The 25,812-nt window shown below is 35.7% G+C and overlaps 1 protein-coding gene across 1 annotated transcript; it reads left to right on the plus strand.

Annotated features, from left to right (window-relative positions):
• Window positions 1–23,900, plus strand: LOC127503467 (macrophage mannose receptor 1-like). The gene is made up of 11 exons (XM_051877351.1): window positions 1–33; window positions 14,625–14,651; window positions 14,842–15,222; window positions 15,340–15,684; window positions 15,758–16,132; window positions 16,213–16,587; window positions 18,377–18,748; window positions 18,837–19,181; window positions 19,892–20,257; window positions 20,530–22,313; window positions 22,419–23,900. Exons 2-10 carry the CDS (start codon window positions 14,627–14,629, stop codon window positions 20,958–20,960), a joined length of 3,015 nt encoding a protein of 1,004 aa, XP_051733311.1. The 5' UTR covers window positions 1–33; window positions 14,625–14,626; the 3' UTR covers window positions 20,961–22,313; window positions 22,419–23,900.
• The last annotated feature ends 1,912 nt before the right edge of the window (window positions 23,901–25,812 follow it).

The following is a 25,812-nucleotide window of genomic DNA, read 5'->3' on the forward strand; positions in this document are numbered from 1 at the left end:
AGCAAGAGAAAAGACAAGGCTTCAAATCAAAAGGTAAACTGTCATCCTGATATTTAAAACATTAAAGTAATAAATAGTGAAAATAGATCTAATCATTTGATTGGTTGTTTTAATTATTACAAGTTTTACATGTGCTTACAGTTTTTTTTTTATTCTCTTTGGTACTGTTTCCACAAGTAAGGTGTATATTTTTAAAACTCTTAGTACAAAACTTCAAACTGATCACACTTGTAACGCAGCTAGTCATTCTTTCAAAACTTGATCTCACGCTTTTGTTCTAGTTGTACAAATTTTCAGTCTACATAATCACTGTTTTAAATCACAAGATCATTTTGATATGTAATAAAAACATTGGTTTACAGGTTTTTTTTTTTATTTGCTTTGGTACTATTTCCACAAGTACGGTGTATATTTTCAAAACTTATAGTACAAAACTCCAAATTGATCACACTTGTAATGCAGCTAGTCATTCTTTCAAAACTTGATCTTATGCTTTCATTCTAGTTGTACAAATTTTCATTCAACATAATCACTGTTTCAAAACACAAGATCATTGTGATATGTAAAGAAAACATTTGGTTTAATCACCAAAACACAACAGTATGATCTTCTTTCTGTTTAGTACTTTTAACATTCAGTTAATTCAATAACAAACAATGCAAGATACATGTTTCAAATCACCCTTGTTGCTGAAATAATTACACAGGCTACAGATGACACATTAGAAAATACACTTACATTACCTAAATTACATAACTGAATAAGACCTTTATAAGGCTGAGTTACAGTAATGTGGCAGTCTTTACCATGGTAATGCCTCTGTTTACAGTTTCGGTAACACTTTAGTATAGGGAACACATATAAACTATTAACTACAACTTTTCCCTCAATAAACTCTTAATTTACTGCTTATTAATAGTTAGTAAGGTAGTTGTTAAGTTTAGGTATTGGGTAGGATTAAAATTGTAGAATAAAGTCATGCAGAATAAGGCATTAATATGTGCTTAATAAATACTAATAAACAGCCAATATTCTAGTAATATGCATGATAATAAACAACTAGTTAAAATACCCTAAAATAAAATGTTACCACAGTTTCTCATGGCATACTATAATGTAAAATGATGTCATCTATCTCTCTTCTTCTGATGCATCTCTGATCAGTCTGATGTTATACAGTCATTGACTGTTTCTTTTCCTTTGTACTCTATCCTACGGTGGCCGACAGAGCTCAACACGCTGCAAATGAAGAAAACACATGCAAATTGAAAAAACACATGCAAATAAAGAAAACATCTTCATTAGTTTGACAACACATGCGCTGCAAAAGTCCACAACACATACAAATAGACAAACGCGCTGCAAATAGGCCTGCTCATAATGCACAAACGATCAGAATGTTAACAAACAAAAAACAAAAAAACTCACCTTTCAGGTGCACAACACGAGTAAACATAAATTATAATAATAATATATATATATATATATATATATATATATATATATAATTTACTTGATTTAATGTCTCAAATCCCAGTCAATTATTCACTGCAGAAAGTGAAAGAAAAAACTCAGCGATGAGAGCTCTACTTCAACATGTTCTGATACCACTATTTACCCTTAATTTATTTTCTTAACATTTCTCTTGTGGTCCATACGTATTGAAAAAAATGAGAAGAGATGTAGGTGTTACAAGTTGTTGTTGTTTTAAAATGAGGAGTTAGCTAAACTTATTACAGCGCGTCGGTTATGCGTGATGCGCTATAAATTATTGCGGGGCAAATTAAATTACTAATTTAATTCTAAAAGTAGCCTAATCATCATCATCATCATCATGATCATTCAGATCATCGCAGAAGGGCTTGAGATCGCTGGGCCCGGTATGTGCTATTTGCAGCGCATTTGTCTATGTGTTGGACTTTTGCAGCACGTTTGTCTATTTGTATGTGTTGTGGACTTTTGCAGCGCGTTTCTCTATTTGTATGCGTTTCGGACTTTTGCAGCGCGTTTCTCTATTTGTATGTGTTGTGGACTTTTGCAGCGCGTTTGTCTATTTGTATGCGTTGTGGACTTTTGCAGCGCGTTTGTCTATTTGTATGTGTTGTGGACTTTTGCAGCGCGTTTGTCTATTTGTATGTGTTGTGGACTTTTGCAGCGCGTTTGTCTATTTGTATGTGTTGTGGACTTTTGCAGCGCGTTTCTCTATTTGTATGCGTTGTGGACTTTTGCAGCGCGTTTCTCTATTTGTATGCGTTGTGGACTTTTGCAGCGCGTTTGTCTATTTGTATGTGTTGTGGACTTTTGCAGCGCGTTTGTCTATTTGTATGCGTTGTGGACTTTTGCAGCGCGTTTGTCTATTTGTATGCGTTGTGGACTTTTGCAGCGCGTTTGTCTATTTGTATGCGTTGTGGACTTTTGCAGCGCGTTTGTCTATTTGTATGTGTTGTGGACTTTTGCAGCGCGTTTGTCTATTTGTATGTGTTGTGGACTTTTGCAGCGCGTTTGTCTATTTGTATGTGTTGTGGACTTTTGCAGCGCGTTTCTCTATTTGTATGCGTTTCGGACTTTTGCAGCGCGTTTGTCTATTTGTATGCGTTGTGGACTTTTGCAGCGCGTTTGTCTATTTGTATGCGTTGTGGACTTTTGCAGCGCGTTTGTCTATTTGTATGTGTTGTGGACTTTTTGCAGCGCGTTTCTCTATTTGTATGTGTTGTGGACTTTTGCAGCGCGTTTGTCTATTTGTATGTGTTGTGGACTTTTGCAGCGCGTTTCTCTATTTGTATGTGTTGTGGACTTTTGCAGCGCGTTTGTCTATTTGTATGTGTTGTGGACTTTTGCAGCGCGTTTCTCTATTTGTATGTGTTGTGGACTTTTGCAGCGCGTTTGTCTATTTGTATGTGTTGTGGACTTTTGCAGCGCGTTTCTCTATTTGTATGTGTTGTGGACTTTTGCAGCGCGTTTGTCTATTTGTATGTGTTGTGGACTTTTGCAGCGCGTTTGTCTATTTGTATGTGTTGTGGACTTTTGCAGCGCGTTTGTCTATTTGTATGTGTTGTGGACTTTTGCAGCGCGTTTCTCTATTTGTATGTGTTGTGGACTTTTGCAGCGCGTTTCTCTATTTGTATGTGTTGTGGACTTTTGCAGCGCGTTTCTCTATTTGTATGTGTTGTGGACTTTTGCAGCGCGTTTGTCTATTTGTATGTGTTGTGGACTTTTGCAGCGCGTTTCTCTATTTGTATGTGTTGTGGACTTTTGCAGCGCGTTTGTCTATTTGTATGTGTTGTGGACTTTTGCAGCGCGTTTCTCTATTTGTATGTGTTGTGGACTTTTGCAGCGCGTTTGTCTATTTGTATGTGTTGTGGACTTTTGCAGCGCGTTTCTCTATTTGTATGTGTTGTGGACTTTTGCAGCGCGTTTCTCTATTTGTATGCGTTTCGGACTTTTGCAGCGCGTTTGTCTATTTGTATGTGTTGTGGACTTTTGCAGCGCGTTTGTCTATTTGTATGTGTTGTGGACTTTTGCAGCGCGTTTGTCTATTTGTATGTGTTGTGGACTTTTGCAGCGCATGTGTTGTCAAACTGATGAAGATGTTTTCTTTATTTGCTGGTGTTTTTTCTATTTGCATGTTTTTTCTTCATTTGCAGCGCGTTGAGCTCTCTCGGCCACCGTACTATCCTGCTCTGTGTTCACAAATTTCAATTCTCTCTCTCTCTCTCTCTCTCTCTCTCTCTCTCTCTCTCTCTCTCTCTCTCAATTCAATTCAATTCAATTCAATTCAATTCGTATTCAATTCAAATTTGACTTACACAGTATTGCCAAAGCAGTGGCCATTACATAAGCAATGAACAAATAATGATTATATAATGCATAAACAAAAAAAGAATAAACATATATATATATATATATATACAAGAAATAACAACAAAAAAGAATAAGACAATGTTAAAAAAACTGTACATACATTATATATTTCTGATTCTAGTTTTCTAGAGTTTCGATCTCTTTCTCTTTCTCTCTCTCTCTCTCTCTCTCTCTCTCTCTCAAATGAAAATTCAAATTCAAATTCAATTGAGCTTTATTAGCATGACTGTGAATCACAATGTTGCCAAAGCATTAACATATTATACATAAATAATAAAACAAAGAAACAAACAAAACATATATGTATACATCATGTCATATGTAGCATAGTAAATAAATCCATTTAATTAAATGAATAAATAAAGCAGGTCTCTCTAGAGAGTTATCCGTCTCTAATATTGTGAATGGCTAACACATATTTTGCAGCTAGTGTAGCGCTGCTATCATCTTCACCAAGTATGAAGGGCATTTTTTCAGTATCACTCAGGTCAATGAATGATGGAATGAGTGTTTCAAATCTGGGGAGAAGTTGTAGTTCTTGTTGTTCCTCTGTCCTTCGGTGAGTCTGCTCGTTATCACCTAATTATCTCATTAACTCCAGCATGTTTCTGTGTTACATTTAACAGCCTGTTGTATGCACACTGAGCAGTGTTCATTTTATCTGGGCTAACCCATGTGGGGCCTCCATGGAAACTGTGGACAAAACCGGCTGGGCCCCAGTTAGACAGCCCATGTGACACCCATCTGGGCCCCACATAGCTGTGCTGGCTGGGTTCTGGAACACCATGACTCTGGTTTTGTCCAGACTGACTGTCAGGGCCCACTCGTGACAGTACTGTTCCAGCAGGGACAGGCTCTGCTGAAGGCCCTCAGGTGTGCGGGACAGCAGGACCAAATCATCTGCGTACAGCAGACATCTGACCTCTGTGTGGTGTAGAGTGAGGCCGGGGACAGTAGAGTGCTCCAGCGTGTCTGCCAGATGATTTATGTAGATGTTGAAAAGGGTTGGACTCAGACTGCATCCCTGCCTCACTCCACATCCCTGTCGGAAAAACGCTGTTCTGTGGTTATTGATTTTCACCGCACATTTACTGTTGGTGTACAGGGATTGTATAGTATCAAAAGTTTTCCTGTTGATGCCAATTTGTAGGCGTTTGTACAGTAAACCGTCATGCCAAATTGAGTCAAATGCTTTTTTCCTTTGTTTGTCCTTTATGTTTTTGTTAATTAGAGTGTGAAGAGAATAGATGTGGTTGGATGTGCGTTGTTTTGGTAAAAATCCAATTTGTGCTTTATTTAAAATGTTGTGCGTGGAGATGTGTGTGACAATACGGCTGTTTGTGATACTGCAGAACAGTTTTCCTAAAGCACTGCCCACACAGATGCCACGATAATTATTGGGATCAAATCAACTGCCTTTTTTAAATATGGGGGTGATCAGTCCCTCAGACCAGATCTCAGGGAAGTTACCGGACCATAAAACCAGATTAAATAATTTGGCCAGAGCTTTATTCATGCTGGGACTGCTGAGTTTAAGCATTTCATTGCTAATGTCATCTTGGCCACATGCTTTTTTTAATTTAAGACTTTTAATATGCTCTGTTATTTCAGATATTGTTATAAATTTATCTAATGGATTTTGATCATTTTTAATTGTTTTCTCCAAGTCTACAAGTGTTTTCTTTATTTTACTCTGAGGCTGGTTAAGGTCAGTAATTTCGATTTTTTGATAAAGATTTTCAAAGTAAGATTTCCAAATTGTGCCACTCTGTAGAGATATCTCTGATTTGGGTTTTTCGCGTTTTTTATATAGGTTCCAGAAAGTGTTTTGATCTGATTCGTCAATTTCATCAATTTTGTTTTATAATAATTTTCTCTTTTGTTCCACAATAGTCACTTGTAATTTTTCAGACAGTCAGAATAAGTAAGCCGTGATGTCTGGCTGGATGAATCTTTGTGCTTTTTGTTAGAAAGTCTCCTTATTTCTTTTCTGAGACCTGCACAATCATCATTAAACCAAACATCATTTTTTGTTGATTTGTTTTATGTTTGTGTTGTCGTTTAATGTTAGATAGAGTTGCCAATGTTTTAAATATATAATTTAAGTTTTTTGTTGCTAAATTTATCCCATTAATATCTAATGTTTCAAATTGTCTTTGTGCCATATAAGTATTCCACCTGAGTCTCGGCCACATTTTATTTTTTTATTTTTTAATGAAGGAACAAAAATGTCCTTGTATCCTATTGGACAATGTAAAGTCTCATTACTACGACACCACGTCTCATGAAAGATACAGATGTCCATATCTGTTACACTGCTGAGTAAGTCTTGGTCTGCAGTCTTATTACCAAAAGTAGAAGAGTGCAGACCCTGTATATTCCAACAACTGATTTTCAATGATTTCATGGATAAGTTTTTCTGTAATGTGTGTGTGTGTGTGTGTGTATGTATAAGTGTGTGTGAGTTATGCAGGTTATGTCCTCAGTCTGGAGCAGATGATGTTCAGTAGATGTCTTATCTGGTTGAGTTCAGCAGCTGCAGTGTTTTGTGGTTGTTGAACAGCTGCTGCATAGCTCTTGTGTTGTGACGGAGGTCCTGTGGCCGATCTGGATTCTATTGGAGGACGGATGGTTCTTGCCGCTGTGTAGCTCTGGTGTTGTGATGGAGGTCCTGTGGTTGTTCTGAACTCTGCTGAAGGACGGAGTGTTCTTGGTGACTGAGATCTTCTCTTGTCATTGGAGTTTCTGCTGTTTCTTGATGTGTTTCCAAGGGCTGTGCTTTTCAGCACTCTGGCGAAGACTTTCACTCTTTGCTTGTTGAGATGTACATGGTCATGCATATGATGGTATGTCTTTGTGATGGGCGAGGTGAACATTAGGAATAAGTGCACAACTTCTGGAAAGCTCCACATTATTTCCATGGATCATGTGGAATGGCACATCAGTGCGTGGTAGTAGTGCAGACAGAGTTATTTTAGCCTCTGGGAAACGTTGTGTGGCTCTGATCGCCACCTCTCTGATCACAGGAGCCACATGTCCCTTCATGGGCCTTAAATCATTTGTCCCTGTGTGGATAATGATGTGCTTATAGTTTTCGTTCTGGTTTCTCTCAGATAGGATCTGAAAAGCACTTCTTGTGTTTGGGCACCAGATTTTCTTGGCTCTCATATTTGGGAAAAGAAGTTTCTCATTGACGTATTTCCCATTTGAATCAGTCAGGATAAGAGCGTGTGTTTCTCTCGGGTCCTCTGCAGCGGAGCTGGGGATCTGGGATGTTGGATCAGTCGAGCAGTGAGACTCTTCCTCCACTGGAAGCTGTTCAGGTTGAGGATTTTCTGTGAGTATCTCTGGGCACATCAAGGGTTTAGAAGACTCTTTAGGTGCTGAAACAGAATTGAGTTCTTCTTTCAGATTGTTGATGAGTTCATCTTTGGTGTGGAGTACTGACTTCAAGGCAGATAGCTCCTCCTGCATTTCTTTTCTAACTTCTGTTAGTTGTCTTCCTAAAGTTGATTTTACTTCAGTCAGTTCATCTTTGGTTTGCTGAAGTTCTTTTGACATTTCTTCTCTGTGTCTCTGCAGATATTCAACTTCTTGTCTTAAATTCTTTATGTCAATAGTCAGCTGTTCCATGTTGTTGTCTTTCAGGTGGGACAGTATCAATTCTTTTAGCTCCACTACTTCTACCTCCAGAAGTGAAAAATTGTCTTTCATTCTTGACATTGGCGATGGAATCACTGTTGCTGAAGTCATTGTCACTTTTGGACTGATTTTCCAGGGGAGGCATCAGCGTTTATATCCTTGTTGTCGTCTTCATCAGACAGTGCCAGTGTTTTTATATGTTCAAAATCCTCAATGAAGACTTTGAGAGCAGACTCTGATCCTTGGACCATGCAGTGGCATTTTGATACAGGTTTAGGGTCAAATATCATTCAGCATCTTCAAATGATAAGATCTGTCTGCCTTTACAGATGCCTCTTTTCTTGGTAAAGGTGAAATGTTGACAGAAGGCAGTGTGCCATAAAGAGGTGTGTTCAGTGTAGAAGAGCAGGTTGCTTACGACACTGTGGTCTTGTTCAGCAAACAGTGTTTCAGGCCTTTCCTTCATCTGCTCGTGTCTGAGCAGCTGCCTAGAGTGTTCGGAGCTCTTCTGAGGGTAGATGAAGGGGCGGGGCTAAGATGATGCGCTGGCCATAGTTGATTTAGAATGTAAACAATTAACTGCCAGTTTTTTTATTTATTTTCTCTCAGTGAGATTACAAAAAGATAAAAATGAAAAAATAAGCCAAAAAGTGGAAGAATATGACTTTCACTGATTTTGTGTGAAAAAAAGTTTTTAAAGTTCCAGTTTTGTCCAAATTGTTTTCTTTGTGCTGTTCTTCTAAGCAAAAACTCAAACTCAAAGAGAGATATGAAATAGCACAGTCTGTTCAAAATGTCTTTACCTCACTTTTCTTGTAAGTTTTCTTCTTATTTGTTGTTGTTTTTGTTGTTTGTTATCCTTTTCAACATGAATATCCTCTTCTGCAGAGGGTTGTCCTGTGATTATCTTCTCTTGAACTTCTTGAACATTTCCTCAGAATCAGGTTTGAAAGTGTAAAAATGTAAAAATGAATGTTAAAAAAAAAGAAAAACTGTCCTAATTCAACTGAAGCTTTTGTCTAGATGTTGTTTTATGTTGAATCTTCTACTTTTCTACTAATTTGTTGATAAAATTATTCTAATTTTTCATAATTTATCTGGAACTCAAGTGTGGCCATCTCTCATGGAATTCTCTCTCTCTCTCTCTCTCTCTCTCTCTCTCTACCATCCTTGTTGGGACATTTGGTTCACAACACTGTAAAATGTAACTGATGATCTTAGTAAAAAAAGTTATTTTAACTTATTTTGAGTAAGTTTGTTGACCTTACTGAGTTTAACTAAGTAACGACAACTTTTTAGAACTGAAAGATATTAAACTCAATAGATTCAATTATCCTCTACTTAAAATAATGAGTAGTATGAAATCTTTTGAGTGGCCATGCGCAGTTCTACCTGTAGGTGGAGTCAATTTGCAACGTATTCTGAGGGGAGAAGCACATGGAACTGTGAGTTGGTGCTTGTTTGTCATATTTTAAAATTTCTGAATTGTTTAATATACATTAATCAATAGTGTAATATAATCAGATTAAATAACTTACACAGTGACACTGGGTGTGATGTTATATTATTGAAATTGTTGAGTTGTGTTTGATTGTGCTAATCGAAATTAGCAGTTAGCATTTGCAAGTTACTGGTCATTGGCTGCATGTTTTGAATAAAGGAACGGGTTTTTTGTTTTAGATATTTTTATTATGTGTACAATGTAGACTGGGGAAAACTTTACTAATTACTCTACTGATTTATATTTGGATGCTAGTTTAGGTGTGTTGTACAGGGATGTTATAATTTGTTTTTTTTTATTTTAGATTTCTTAAGATTAAAATGTTTGAAGACTACACAATGGTTCGTAATTAAAAATATAAATCTTTATAGTAAGAATTATTTTCTTAATTTTCAGAGCTTGTTTTGTGGAATGAGACATGTAGATTAATATATGGCTATTTTTCTTAATTTGCAGGATCTGTTTTGTGGAATGAGATGTGCATTGGAAATGTAAGTAGCCTGCTGTATTTTTCCTTTGAAAATAGAGCTCTACTACTGTAGCAATGTCGCTTAAAACATGGAAGCTGCACCAGAACTAGTCCAATTCCATGCCTTCACACTGACTGTTTGTGTTCATCCAAGTTATTTAATTCATTGAAGGGGTATTTAACAAGAAATCATTCTAAACATGTTGATACAAAATAAACAAGTATGCCTTGAACACACTAACTGTGAACCCAATGTACATTTAACTTGTATTTTCCCTGACACAGATCAATGCAGAGTTCAATCAAGTCACAATCAGAAGCCTCAATCAAGAATTCTTCTCAGTGCTTTATCAACTTGCAGCTTGATTTCTGGAAATCTGTACAACAAAGAAAGTGGCAGTTGAAAAGAGAGTTTCTTGCGCAAATTAAATCTATGGTAAGCTTGTCAATGCTTCTTTCTTGATCAAAATTCTGTTACTGTATTAGCTCAATTTTATATTTCATTCGATGTAACATTTATCAGGGCACTGACGTCACTGAATTTTTTATACTAGATTTTTTCGCTCATTTGATATTTCATTCTAATTGTTTTTTTTTTCAAAGCACTGTCATCACTGCTAAGTGCACAGTTCTTTATGGCCTTCCTCTCATTCTTGGAGAAGAAACCTCTGATTTTTTTTAAACATGGCTGACAGGTAACTTTCTCTGTATATTTCATTATAAACTATGATTCCCCACACATACATTACATATAGACATTCAATATGCTTCATTTAACTCTCTTATCTTGGATTAGATACAAACTCTGCATTTGTTTAATTTCTTTTATATATATATATATATATTTAACAAAATGCAAGTTCTGTCATCATTATACAGTTATTTTTTATTTTTATTTTGTCTATCTTCCAGACAGTTGGTTTAGTTCACCCAAAAATGAAGTTTCTGTCATAATTTACTCAGCTTCATGTCGTTCCACACCCGTAAGACCTTCATTCATCTTCGGAACACAAATTAAGAAATTTTTGATGAAATACGGGAGGTATATGACTCGTCCATGGACAGCAATATAATCAACACTTTCAAGGTCCAGAAATGTACTAAAGACATTGTTAAAATAGTCCATGTGACTGCAGTGGTTCAACCTTAATGTTATGAAGCAAGAATACTTTTTGTGCGCAAAAACAAAACAAAAATAACGACTTTATTCAACAATTTCTTTTCTTCCATTTCATTCTTCTACGCTGTTTATGTTCAGTGCTTCCAAGTTCTACGTCAGAATGCTGGCTCAGTATTGGCTGACGCTGTTCACGTGAGCAGCATGACGTGTGTGTGATGCTGATGCAGGAGCCGGCCAATACTGAGCCGGCATTCTGAGGTAGAACACGGAAGCTGTGGACTGTGTTTACTAAGTCAACAGAGTAGGAGACTGACAGGGAAGAGAAGAGATTGTTGAAAAAGTCGTTATTTTTGTTTTGTTTTTGCGCACAAAAAGTATTCTCATCGCTTCATAACATTAAGGTTGAAACACTGCAGTCACATGGACTATTTTAACAATGTCTTTAGTACCTTTCTGGACCTTGAAAGTGGTAATTAAATTGCTGTCTATGGAGGGATCAGAGAGCTCTTGGATTTCATCAAAAATATCTTAATTTGTGTTCCGAACTTACAGGTGTGGAACGACATGAGGGTGAGTAATTAATGAGAATTTCATTTTTGGGTGAACTAACCATAATTAATGAATTAATTATGAATTAATTATGAATTAATTAGAATTAATTCAATGAATTAACTAACCTTTAACAACCATAATTAATCTCTGTTAGTTGTACGTAGACCTGGTACTTTGTTATATGTACATTTGTGATTTTAATTTGTAATGTAACCAGAATTGTGATATTGCTGTTCCCTTTTATTAGGACTGTGATTGTGACACACCCTTCTTCGGGATTCTGATCGTGATAACAGAAGACAGCCAGGATTCTTCCTCCACAAGAACTACATTTGGGGTCTTCATGCACAGCATTATTCTAGACTGAGCCATTGTCATGGATGAACTTGAAAACCTTCCAGGTGCCATGTGACTAATTTTTGGGCTGATATGTGCCAAATTTGGAGTTTTTCTTTCCCTTGGACACAATTCTCTGAAACCAAAACTACATTCACTTAAAACCCTTCTGTTGATGTTAGCAAAGGCTGTTTGAGATCATTAAAGGCTTAGTTCACCCCAAAATCTAAATTCTGTCATCAGTTTTTCACTTCTCATGTTGTTTGACTTTAGTTAATCTTTCAAACACAAATTTAGATATTTTTAAAGAAAACAGGCTGGAAAACTTTTTGGATCTTTTAAGTTTTGGTTACCCGGACTTTCAGTTGGAGGGACAGAAACCTCTCAGATCTCATTAAAAATATCTTCATTTATGTTTCAAAGTCTAACCAAAGTCTTACGGGTTTGTGACATCATGAGGGTGAGTAAATGATGAGAGAATTTCATTTTTTTGTGAACTATCTCTTTAATTTTGCGGTTGCACTAAAGTCAACATTCTTTTTAATTAAAGTGTTAAATTGTCACCTGCCAAAGTTTAAACTGTCAAAATTAAGCTAACATTGATTTTTGTTTCATGGTCACCTATTCAGTTTCTTGTCAAAAGTATTATTGGTTTATTCATCAGTCATGATTTGTAATGCATATTGTTACATTAATGAAAAATGTTTAGAATTTAGTGGCATTGTTTGGTACATTGTAGTGTCTGAAGGAAATTGATGAGCAATAAATAATGTTTTGCCTAAGATCTGTTGTTGCTTTTTGTCTTAACTTACATTTTCCAGCTTACTTGAAAATTTTAAGGCAATCGGTTTCCTAGTAATGTGAACACTAGTAATAAGTTAACCCAACTAATGATTTTGAGTTAACAGAACTTGACCAACAAGTTCTCTTTACTTAACTGAATTAAATTATGACAACTAAAAATGAATGCACTACTTTACTTGGAAATGTTAAGGTAATCCGTTTCCTCGCTTTTTCTAAGTAAAGTCAACTTATTACATTTTACAGTGAACACAGTGTTTACAGTTCCAGGACCACACACACACTTTGGAAAAAGATAAATTGTTTATAATGTACAAACCCGATTCCAAAAAAGTTGGGACACTGTACAAATTGTGAATAAAAATGGAATGCAATAATTTACAAATCTCATAAACTCATATTTTATTCACAATAGAATATAGATAACATATCAAATGTTGAAAGTGAGACATTTTGAAATGTCATGCCAAATATTGGCTCATTTTGGATTTCATGAGAGCTACGCATTCCAAAAAAGTTGGGACAGGTAGCAATAAGAGGCCGTAAAAGTTAAATGTACATATAAGGAACAGCTGGAGGACCAATTTGCAACTTATTAGGTCAATTGGCAACATGATTGGGTATAAAAAGAGCCTCTCAGAGTGGCAGTGTCTCTCAGAAGTCAAGATGGGCAGAGGATCACCAATTCCCCCAATGCTGCGGCAAAAAATAGTGGAGCAATATCAGAAAGGAGTTTCTCAGAGAAAAATTGCAAAGAGTTTGAAGTTATCATCATCTACAGTGCATAATATCATCCAAAGATTCAGAGAATCTGGAACAATCTCTGTGCGTAAGGGTCAAGGCCGGAAAACCATACTGGATGCCTGTGATCTTCGGGCCCTTAGACGGCACTGCATCACATACAGGAATGCTACTGTAATGGAAATCACAACATGGGCTCAGGAATACTTCCAGAAAACATTGTCGGTGAACACAATCCACCGTGCCATTCGCCGTTGCCGGCTAAAACTCTATAGGTCAAAAAAGAAGCCATATCTAAACATGATCCAGAAGCGCAGGCGTTTTCTCTGGGCCAAGGCTCATTTAAAATGGACTGTGGCAAAGTGGAAAACTGTTCTGTGGTCAGATGAATCAAAATTTGAAGTTCTTTTTGGAGAACTGGGACACCATGTCATCCGGACTAAAGAGGACAAGGACAACACAAGTTGTTATCAGCGCTCAGTTCAGAAGCCTGCATCTCTGATGGTATGGGGTTGCATGAGTGCATGTGGCATGGGCAGCTTACACATCTGGAAAGGCACCATCAATGCTGAAAGGTATATCCAAGTTCTAGAACAACATATGCTCCCATCCAGACATCGTCTCTTTCAGGGAAGACCTTGCATTTTCCAGCATGACAATGCCAGACCACATACTGCATCAGTTACAACATCATGGCTGTGTAGAAGAAGGATCCGGGTACTGAAATGGCCAGCCTGCAGTCCAGATCTTTTACCCATAGAAAACATTTGGCGCATCATAAAGAGGAAGATGCGACAAAGAAGACCTAAGACAGTTGAGCAAATAGAAGCCTGTATTAGACAAGAATGGGACAACATTCCTATTCCTAAACTTGAGCAACTTTTCTCCTCAGTCCCCAGATGTTTGCAGACTGTTATAAAAAGAAGAGGGGATGCCACACAGTGGTAAACATGGCCTTGTCCCAACATTTTTGAGATGTGTTGATGCCATGAAATTTAAAATCAACTTATTTTTCCCTTAAAATGATACATTTTATACATTTGATATGTCATCTATGTTGTATTCTGAATAAAATATTGAAATTTGAAACTTCCACATCATTGCATTCCTTTTTTATTCACAATTTGTAATGTGCCCCAACTCTTTTGGAATCGGGTTTGTAAAAAGAATTCATTACATTTGGTTATCAGAAATTGCAAATAAGTAGAAACTATGCCTATAGAACCCATATCTATAGAAATCTATAGGTGTACCAAATGATCCATTGATTAACCATTAAGTTCAGTTGGATTAAATAGACAAATGTATTAAACTGAACGAGAAGAGATGCAAATCAAAAGTTTGATAGTAATAGCATTATGAAAGGAAGTTACTGTGATTGAAACATTTATATAGATGAAACACTTATTTTGCATAGTGAAACAGATACTTTGTGATTTTGTGTATTATACTAACACAATTGAAAATATGCTGAAATGTTTGAAAAAAGTGCACTTTTGATGATCTGTTGTGATATTAGTACTAAGAGTTTCGAAAATTTACCAGTTGCTTGTGAAAATTGCACCAAAGCAATTAAAAATATATATTTTTTTTTTCCACAGCCATGTTTCCATTGCTTTTGTTATCAGGTAAGACAAAGATTTCTATAAAATATTTTATCATCAAAATCATAAATTGACATTTTGCATAAGAGTGTGATGTAGCATTTGTCTGGCCACTGATATTACAGTAATTTGTTTTTATTATTTGAAGAATACAGTGATTAATGACCCATTTGTTCCTTGTTTTCTTATTAAAAACTAAACTTGTCTTTAACAGGTTTTATCACCTTCACTTTGAGTGTCCCTCAGTATGTCTTTGTGAATGAATCCAAGACTTGGGCAGAAGCTCAGAGATACTGTAGAGATAAATACACTGATCTGGCCACCATTGAGAATGATCAACAAACAAACCAGTTAATTGACACAGTTAAAGATGATTCCATTGATTTGGCCTGGATTGGACTCTATGATGATCTGAACAGTTGGAAATGGACTCTAGAGAACAGTGATTTCTTTAACGTGGGAGAGAAAGAATTCAGGAACTGGTATAACCCAGGACCAGGCAATTATGGAGGACAAAGTCTGTGTGTGTATATGTACATGGGGGTATGGTATTCAAGACACTGCTCCGATACACATCCTTTTATCTGCTATGATGGTGAGCAGTTTCATAAATAATATGTATATAGGACAATGAAAAATCAAGTGATTATGTTTCATCACTCTGAAATAATTAGCTCTCACTAATGCTCTTTAATGTATTTAAATGTTTTAGGAAGACAGAATGCTAGTTCTAGTTATGTCTCGGTTTACCAGTACAAAAACTGGACTGAAGCTCAGAGTTACTGCAGAGAACATCACACAGACCTCGTCAGTATCAGGAATGAGACTGAAAACCAGAAGATATGGTTTTTATTCCAGAATTATTATTATTATTATGATGTTTGGATTGGACTGTACAGAACCAGATCTTGGTCAGATCAGAGCAACTCTTCATTTACTTACTGGAGCACATGGCAACCAGATACTGCAGGATCCTGTACTGTAGTCTCATTCAGTGACTCTGGGAAATGGACAGATGAAAACTGCAATTATGCATTTCCTTTCATTTGTTACAGCTGTGAGTATAAGTCTGTCTTAATGGCCAGGACTGTTAAATATTTTAAATGCTAAATTTGACACTTTCTCCACAGTGTTTTCTTTGACTTCATCCCGTCAATATCACTTTGTGTCTGAGAATAAGACCTGGACTGAAGCTCAGAGATACTGCAGACAGAATTACACTGATCTGGCCACCATTGATAACATGGAAGAAATGAACAGTCTGATCAACACAGTTAATGGGAGTTACAATGGTTCAGCCTGGATTGGACTGTATGGTGATGTGAACAGCTGGAGATGGTCTTTGGAGGATGATGATTTCTATCAGGAAGGAGAGAGAGATTTCAGGAACTGGTATCATGAACCGGACAACAGTGGGGGTAATGAACTGTGTGTTTACATGGATAATAATGGAAAATGGTTGGATATATCATGTGACTACGGACTGCTGTTCGTTTGCTATGATGGTAAGGATATTTATTTATTTATTTATTTTTTCTGTGAGTATTTCTGTGCATCTCTTATATGTGTCGCATACAAATTACAGGTAGTGCAAATGCCACACAGAATTACATCAGAATCTATGACTGGAAAACCTGGTCAGAGGCTCGTAGATACTGCAGAGATCATTACACAGATCTCGCCAATGTGAGAAATCAGACTGAGAACCAGATGATCCTTGAGAGAGCAAGTGGAGGAGTCTGGATCGGACTGTACAGAAACAGGGTTTGGTCAAATGGTCAGATTACCAAATATGAAGACTGGAGACCACAAATTCCTTATTCACCACAGCAGCCAGATAATGGTCTATATGATTATGGCCAGTGGTTTTCTCAGCACTGCACTGCCGTATCATTCAGCCATTCAGGCCAATGGATTGATGAGAACTGCCTATCCAGCATCCCTTTCATCTGCTACAACAGTTAGTTTATTTTTGCTCTCTTTTTTACTTACATTTTTTACGCAGACTAAAAAAGAAATTAATAGACATTATTAGCAATGATCGAAATAATGTTAAATCAATGTTAATGTGTCAACGTTAACCTCATTGAATCCATATCACTTTTGCACCCGCAATTAATGTTGAAAAAATGTTAAAATTTCAACAAAAAATCAGTGGTAATGGCATTGAATCAATGTTTGCACTCTCAAAAAATGAAACACAACTACAACTGACTTAAAGCCACACAGCCTGAAATTAACTGAAAATAAAAGACAATCTCTCAGGATCTCAGCAGAAGGTCTTTTTGAGAATTAACAGAGGTTTAGATGTTGATGTTTTATTGAAAATGTTTGGTCACCATTTTGGTGGTCAGCGTTTCCTTTAGTTGGGCAGTTCGACTCTTGGCTTTTTGTGTGAGTTTGTGATCTTTGTAACAGTGTTTACCATAACATATAATTTGTTACAAAAAAAAAAAAAAAACAGAAACAAAATGATCAGGTGATATAGTTTTCTGTCTCACAAAGCAGAGTAGTTTACTAATCTTGTTCCTGACCAAAAATAGTTATTTGTTATTAAAATATAATATTCACCAATAATACTTTCTTGCCACAGGTCATATTCTGAATTTAAAAAAAACAAAAAACAAACAAAACAAAAAACATTATGGGAAAAAATATTTTGACACACACAGACATCAAGAATCAGCATATGAATCTCAACATTGAATCTCGACATCCTTCATACCGCAACGCATGCTGGGAACCACCATAGTATACAACTCATGACTCCCAGCATGCATTGCGGCATGAAGCATGTCACCATTGTTGAGATTTTTATGCTGATTCTTGATGTCTGTTTTTTAAAGATTTTAAATTTTTTTGCACTTTAAAAGTCAAGATTCAGAATGTCTGATCTGTAGCAAGAAATTATTGTTGGTGAATGTAACCTATTAAAAACAAATATACACTTTTGGTCAGGAGTACAATTAATAAATGATTTTGCTTCATGATGATTAAAACTATATCATCTGATCACCATTGTTTAAGGTTTTTTTGCAACAAATTATGTGTTTTGGTAAACACTGTTACAAAGACCACAAACTCACACAAAAAGCCAAGAGTCAAACTACACAACTAAAGGAAACACTGACCACCAAAATGGTGACCAAATATTTTCAATAAAAATCAACATCTAAACCTCTGTTAATTCTCAAAAAGAACTTCTGCTGAGATCTTGAGAGATTTATTGTCTTCTTTTATTTTCAGTTGATTTCAGGCTGTGTGGCTTTAAGTCAGTTGTAGCTGTGTTTCATTTTCTGAGAGTACAAACATTGATTCAATGCCATTACCATTGATTTTTTTTTAAAATTTCAACATTTTTTCAACATTAATTGCGGGTACAAAAGTGATATTGATTCAATGAGGTTAACGTTGACACATTAAAATTGATTTAACATTATTTCGATCATTGCATGCTATCTGGGATAGATATTTACTCTGAATACTTAATTTTTTATGTATATTATTAATATATATAAATACATATATATATTAATTTGCGCAATGCAAAGGCTGTTTTGGTTGATAACAAGTGTTGTTAATACAAACATAATTATGATTTTTAATTATTTCAACTTGATTTACTTTTTTAAAGATTACATTTAAAAAAAAATATATAGTTTCTAGTTTCCAGTTTAGTTTCTAGTTTCATGATATATTGGTGATTGCAGAGAATAATCAAATGTATTTTGTTTATTTTTAACATATAGGAACCTGCACACAATCATGCACTCGTCAGTATCACTTTGTGAATGAATCTAAGACCTGGACTGAAGCTCAGAGATACTGCAGAGAGAATTACACTGATCTGGCCACCATTGATAACATGGAGGAAATGAAGAGGCTCTTTAAAACAGTACGTGGGACTTACTATGGCAAAGCTTGGATTGGACTGTATGATGATATGAACAGCTGGAGATGGTCTCTGGACAATGCAGCGTTAGAGGGAGGATTTAAAAGCTGGTATATCCAGACACCAGTAAACTCAGGTGGACAGAGTCTGTGTGCGTACATATCATATTACTCGGGAATATGGAGTGAAATCTCTTGCCACTATATACTTCCATTTATTTGTTATGATGGTGAGAACTGCAAATGACGTTTTAAAAGTTTTTAGACTAATATATTTATGATACCATGATATTTTACATACATATATATTCCCCACAGGAAGAGCGAATGCTAGTACAAGTTATGTGCTTGTTTACCAGTACAAAACCTGGACTGAAGCTCAGAGTTACTGCAGAGAACATCACACAGACCTCATCAGTATCAGGAATGAGACTGAAAACCTCAAACTTAAGTCATTATTTTGGTGGTATTCCTCTTTTTGGATCGGACTGTACAGAACCAGATCTTGGTCAGATCAGAGCAACTCTTCATTCAGTAACTGGAGGACAGGACAGCCAGATAATGCTGGAAACAGTGAATACTGCACTACAGTGTCATTCAGTGACTCTGGGAACTGGACAGATGAAAACTGCGATACTGCATTTCCTTTCATTTGCTACAGTGGTAAGTAGATCATTCAGTCTTGCCAAAAACATACACTCTCAGGTGTCTGTGATATGTGCACCTCTGCTCAGAAATACACAATGCTTTTAAGTGTACACTCTCTGGCAGACATACTTGAATTGATTTAGAATTGATTTAGAAATTAAGTTATTCAACATTGCCACATTTGTGTGTGTGTGTGTGTGTGTGTGTGTGTGTGTGTGTGTGTGTGTCTTTCCTTTAAAAACATAGTACAAAATATGGGTAAAACTTTACAAAAATATTCCATTGTTAACATTAGTTAACTTCATAAGTTAACATGAACTAACAATGACAAACACTTCTAAAGCATTTATTAATTATAGTTAATGTTAATTTCAACGTTTATTAAAAACCTATTATTATAAAAATATCATTTAATGAAGCTAGCATGAACAAACGATAAACAATTGTATTTTTTCATTAACTAACCTTAACAAATATTAATAAATACTGTCACAATACATTGCTGTTAACTAATGTTACATACAAACATGACATAACTAATTGCACTTTATTGGAAAGTGTTACTAAAATATGTGAAAATATATATTTTGATCCTCTTATTGTGTCTACAAACATTCTACAAAAGTTCATTAGTTCCAAATCCTAAATGTCCTTACAAGGAAGCTTTATGATGCAATTAATGTAACTTTTTAACTTTCATCCTCACCCTTTTCTCACCTTGACAGTATTAGCATCATCCCGTCAGTATCACTTTGTGTCTGAGTCTAAGACCTGGACTGAAGCTCAGAGATACTGCAGACAGAATTACACTGATCTGGCCACCATTGATAACATGGAGGAAATGAACAGTCTGATCAACACAGTTAATGGGAGTTACAGCGGCTCAGCCTGGATTGGACTGTATGATGATGTGAACAGCTGGAGATGGTCATTGGAAGACAATGATTTCTATCAGGAAGAAGGAAGAGATTTCAGGAACTGGTATCATGAACCAAAGAATGTTGGGAATGAACTGTGTGTTTACATGGATTCTAATGGAAACTGGTTTGATTCATCATGTGACAATTATTACACATTTGTTTGCTACAATGGTAAGATATTAAAAGTAAAAAAATATATATATCTTTTGTTTTATAATTTGTCAAAGCAGGGATTTTCAGTCCCGAAAGATCCAGAAGTGTTCTGTATTTTTCTTCCACATTTAAACCAAATTCTTTAGGAGAAAACGGAAAGACTGTTTTTCATGCTTTGGTTTATTAGTAATGTTTTTCTGTTTTCAAAATGTCTTTTATTATATAGCTATAAATGTGATGGACAAATTACAAATAAATTGACTGATTACATCTAAACTGTTTTATTTTAGGAAGAGGAAACTCCTCTCAGAAGTATGTTTTGGTAAATGAGAGAAGGACCTGGACTGAAGCTCAGAGCTACTGCAGAGAGAATTACACAGACCTGGCCAGTGTGAGAGATGAGACGGACCACCAGCAGATACTGAACATTACACATTATTATTCTGGTTATGGTTATTATTATTATGGATACACTGTATGGATTGGTCTGCACAGAAACAGACTGTGGTCAGATCAGAGCAGCTCTTCCTTCACATATTGGCTGCCATATACTCAAGGTGATGCTGCACAACCAGATAATGGTGCAAATGTCCCAGGACAGCAGGGAGCTCAACACTGCACAGCTGTGTCTTTAAAATACTTTGGCCAGTGGACAGATGAGAGCTGCTTTGCCAGTTTGCCTTTCTTCTGTTACAGTGGTAAGCTATCATACCTCTTTTAATGAAATAAATGAATAAACATCATGTTACACACAAAACAAGCAAATTGTAAATAATACAATAACCTTTTATGCCCTGTTTTCTGTTTGCTTTCTGGTATACATGATGATCATCATATTGACCCACCATTTCAGATGAGTATGGTAGGTTTGTGTAAATACGTTTTAAATTCAAAATTCACATTATTTAAATTATTATCTTAATACATCCAATTTTTATCTTAAAGGTCAGGTAGGCAATTTTAGAGAGGCTAGCGATCACCAGCTAACTTTGAAAGCACAAGATCCCACCCTCCCTTCAGATCGCTCTCCTCCTTCAAAACACATGAACGCATACAGCAGATTCTGCAAAGCGTCACGAGAGATGGCGTTATTGTACCTCATGTCTCAAAGCACATAACATTACAACAATAATGAGTGTAAACAACTCACAGAGCTCTTAATTGTACCGCCTGACTGCTGCAGAATCAGATTCATTTTGGCGTTGATAGTGTTGACATAGAAACGCAAAAATCTGAAGACGTGAACAGCTCCACGTAGAATGTCACGGGTTGCCATCTTGTAATTACGGTTATGACATGGTGTGAACACAGCACAAGCTCATTGTTTTGTTTCAGGAGGAACTGTAAAAGGTGGCTGCTGTTTGCAGCACTCGGTGAAGTCAATGTGGTTGGTAATAAGTGAAGCTGGTAATGCTGTTTGTGGAGTTGTTAAATCAGATCATCAGAGATTTAATGTCTTCTTTTATCTTCAGCTGATTTCATCTAAGGCTGTGGCTTAGATGAAATCAGTCAGTTGTAGTTCTTGTGTTTCTCTTTTCTTCAGTAATTCTGCTTGTTAACAGCAGGTGTTCATCACAAATGCTCAATAATCACTTAATTAATTGATTAATTATCTCATTAACTTTAACTCTGCTTCAATGTTACTTTAACACTATTTAGAGAGGGACCATATGTACTCTGAGCAGAGTTGATTTATGTCTGCGCAAGCAGGGTGCACGGAGGTATGGAAATACATATGTTGACAGGCAGGTAGAACATCGTATCATTGCGTTCAGACCAGACATTTTTTGATCCTTAGACTTCCACAGAAGATATATGTACATGTTTTAATATTTAGACCACTTCTATTATTGATTGCTCAGGGTGTGAAGAGAGTTTCAACCAGCATAACAAAAAAGTGTTTATATAAAAAAATTGCCTACCCTACCTTTAATAAAACTATTTTCTATTTTCACAGTACTGACCAATTTTGTTTTGCTTTGTTTTTTACTGATCAGTGATGGGACTGAGAGTGAAATTTACAAGTGTAGAATATTTATCAAAGTCTCAGATTGAAGAGCTGGTGATCATAAAGGTAAAAAAAAAAAATGACACAATGTGAAAAAAAACATGAAAGTTTAAATAATTAATTAACACCATGTTCAAAAACTCAGAAATATCTTACAAAATAAATTTTCAGCTCCAGGAAGAATTTCTGAGACGGGGACTTCCCAGCAACTTCACCATGCATTTGAGGAGCTATCGTAAAATCAGCCCATGAGAGACGAGGACAGCATTCCTGCACACAAAGAAAATGGTTTTAGGTTTCATGTTTTTTCCCTTTAAACCATCAGTACTCCACTGTTTGCATGTTTTGCAATTCTATAATAAATCTGTCTTTGAATCTGAACCATAAACAATTTTTGGTAACACTTTGCAATAAGGTTCATTTGTTAACATTAGTTAATGTATTAACTAACATGAACTAACCATGAGCAATACATTTGTGACTGTATTTGTTAATCTTCGTTAAAGTTAGTTAATAAAAATACAGCTGTTCATTGTTTGTTCATGTTCACAATACATTAACTAATGTTTACAAATACAACTCTTAATTTTAATAATAATAAATGTTGAAATTAACATTAACAAAGGTTAATAAATGCTGTAGAAGTGCAGTACATTATTAGTTCATGTTAACTAACGCAGTTAACTAATGAACCTTATTGTAAAGTGTTACCCAATTTTTTAACAAATATATACAGATCTTGATTAGAAACAATCCACTATTATTCATACTTGCTAATACCCAATGCTAATAATTTAGTTATTTTCTCAGATTCGTGTGAACGGTATGGAAGCTTGTTTCCGCCTCAAAATAAAAAAAAAGATAATTGCAACTTTTTATCTCACAATTCTGACTTCTGACTTTTTCACACAATTGTGAGTTCACATCTCGCAATTCTGAAAAAAAAAAGTCATAAACTCGCAAGAATGGAAAAGGACCAAGAAAAGGACCTTGTTTTTCTCGCAACTGTAAGAAATGAAGTCAGAATTATGAGAAAAAAGTCAGAATTGCGAGAAAAAAAGTCAAAATTGCGAGACATAAACTCACAATAGTGAGAAAAAAGTCAGAATTGCGACTTTTTTTCTCGTAATTCTGACTTTATTTCTCGAAATTGCAAGAAAAAAAGGTCCTTTTCTGGGTCAAAACAGACCTCAAATGCATTAATTTTTCCTTTTATTTTTGTCACAGTTATGTTCGATTTGCTTTAGTTTTCATGGACTTTTAGTTTGTTTTCATTAGTCAAGTGTTTCTTTGTTTCCCTTTGTTAACCATTGCATAATGAATTCTACAACATACAGTAGGCCAATTAAAAGTATAATCTCAGAAATAAAGGTACAAAATCTGTCACTGGTGGCAGTACCCTTTCAAAGGGTATAACAGTGTCATTTAGATACTAATATGTACACTTTAGCTAATGTACTTTATGTACTTATAAGGTGCTAATATGCTCCCCTTAGGGGTAAATAAGGTACAAGGTGTACCTTTTGAAAAGGTACAGTACAGCTCTGACAGCTTTTGTACCTTTTTTCTGCATTGTTCCTGACAACTTATAAAAACCTGTTTTTCTGTTCTGTGATATGAGAGACTGCTATTAAACTTCACATTAGTTTACTTCTGAAAAGTCTTTTGTGGGTCACTTTATATGAGCACACTAACAGATGACAAATACGCATACCTTGTACAATCTGTCTGTGTTTTTTTTAGTTGGAATACATATCCATCACAATCATCATTTATATTGGAAAACAGAACACGCATAGAGAAACACATGGGGAGAATTCTTTAAAAATCTTTTGAGTCTTTTTGATCCAGAGGCATTTGTTCAAGCTTGAAACACAGGCTAATACACTTTTGAAAAAGTCTGCATTTTTTGTGATCACCAACTGAGATGATTGGGGAGAGCAGGGCAGATGCAGATATTATAAGAACAGAAATCAGTACAACAATTTTGGTTTCCCCTTCTCTTTTTTATCCACCGATCTGCCCTTTCTTTGTGCTATCAATCAACTTATAAAGTGTCAAATCCAATGCACTTTATCATGCCTGCCTGCTTGTTTTCCAGGCGTCATCTTGAGCAATGGAGGCAAAGTCCTTCCTGTAGTTTATTTCAGCTGACTAATTTGACCCGTGCTGTTTTTATTTGCCATGTATCTGATGACTGATTGACTTATTGTGAATGGTCAAAACTTTCAAAAAGACTGTTTGCTTCAGGCTGTGTTGACACATGTATTCTCACTATGAATACATCTATGCATCTGAGAAAGAAACAAAAGTGAAACAAATTCACTGTTACAAACAGATTGACAGATTGATTGACAGATTGATTGACTGACAGATTGATTGATTGACAGATTGATTGACTGGTTGGTTGGTTGGTTGGTTGGTTGGTTGATTGATTGATTGATTGATTGGTTGGTTAATTGATTGATTGATTCTGAGTGAGTGGGTTTATCTCCAAATCTATCTATACTCTAAAATGCTGGGTTGTTTCAACCCAAATTTGGGTCAAATGTGGACAAACCCAACCGTTGGGTTAAAATTGTAATTAAAAAATTTAACCCAATGGCTAGGTTTTGTCCATATTTGTCCCAAATTTAGGGCTGAAACAACCCTGCAGTTTTTAGAGTGTAGATAGGAGATAAACCCACTCACTCTCACAAAGATTATATTTCACATCTGTTGCCATCAGTAGGGTATAATGAAGTACATGATGAGATGAAATGCAGAAGAGAAACATGTGACAAGCCAGTTGGTGACATTATTTAGACTGACAAAGAGTATTTGCACAACAGATTGGGCGACCCAAAGCAATGTCAAAACTTGACTGTGTCAGATGAGAAATTAAAAATGACAAGACTCCAATATGCTGCACAGAAGGATGGCAACAAATACAAGGCTTTGAGAGAATATGACAGAGGCTCCGTAAAGGAAGCATGGAGCCTCTGTGACAGCATCCTAAAACTCAATACCACCACACAAAGACCATGGGAAGCGTTGCGTTATTAAACCTCTAATCACATTCTAAAGCAGCCCTTTGTGCGGGTGAGATTCATGCTGTCAGATTCAATTTTGGGCCAATATTTTTCTCAAATCTTACAGGGCAAATCATATAATAATGTGAAAAACAAGCTATTTTTATGAACTGAAATAATTTACACTATATTAAACCAAATATGCAAGTCTGTCAATATAAAAAGTTGGCTGTCTAAGAACTTTAATAATATTCTGTAGCCTATAAAATGTTATCCTAATATAACAACTTTGACAGTACTGACCTTTTCTTAAACATGCATTGGGTTTCTTGTGTAAAAAGACACACTGACTGAGCCTTAAATGAAACCAATTGAGATTTGCAATGATCTTCTTACACAAAACATGAAATCTTTAATCATGTACACTATCTTTTTGGAACTACACTGAATTTTCACTCGGAAAGTGCTAGTAAATTTCACAAATGATTACAAAAAACGACAAATAACACATTGAATTAAACATAAAATTTTGAAGTAGAAAAACTGAAATAGCA

The sequence above is a fragment of the Ctenopharyngodon idella genome, chromosome 21 (assembly GCF_019924925.1).
Source record: "Ctenopharyngodon idella isolate HZGC_01 chromosome 21, HZGC01, whole genome shotgun sequence".
NCBI lineage: Eukaryota > Metazoa > Chordata > Actinopteri > Cypriniformes > Xenocyprididae > Ctenopharyngodon > Ctenopharyngodon idella.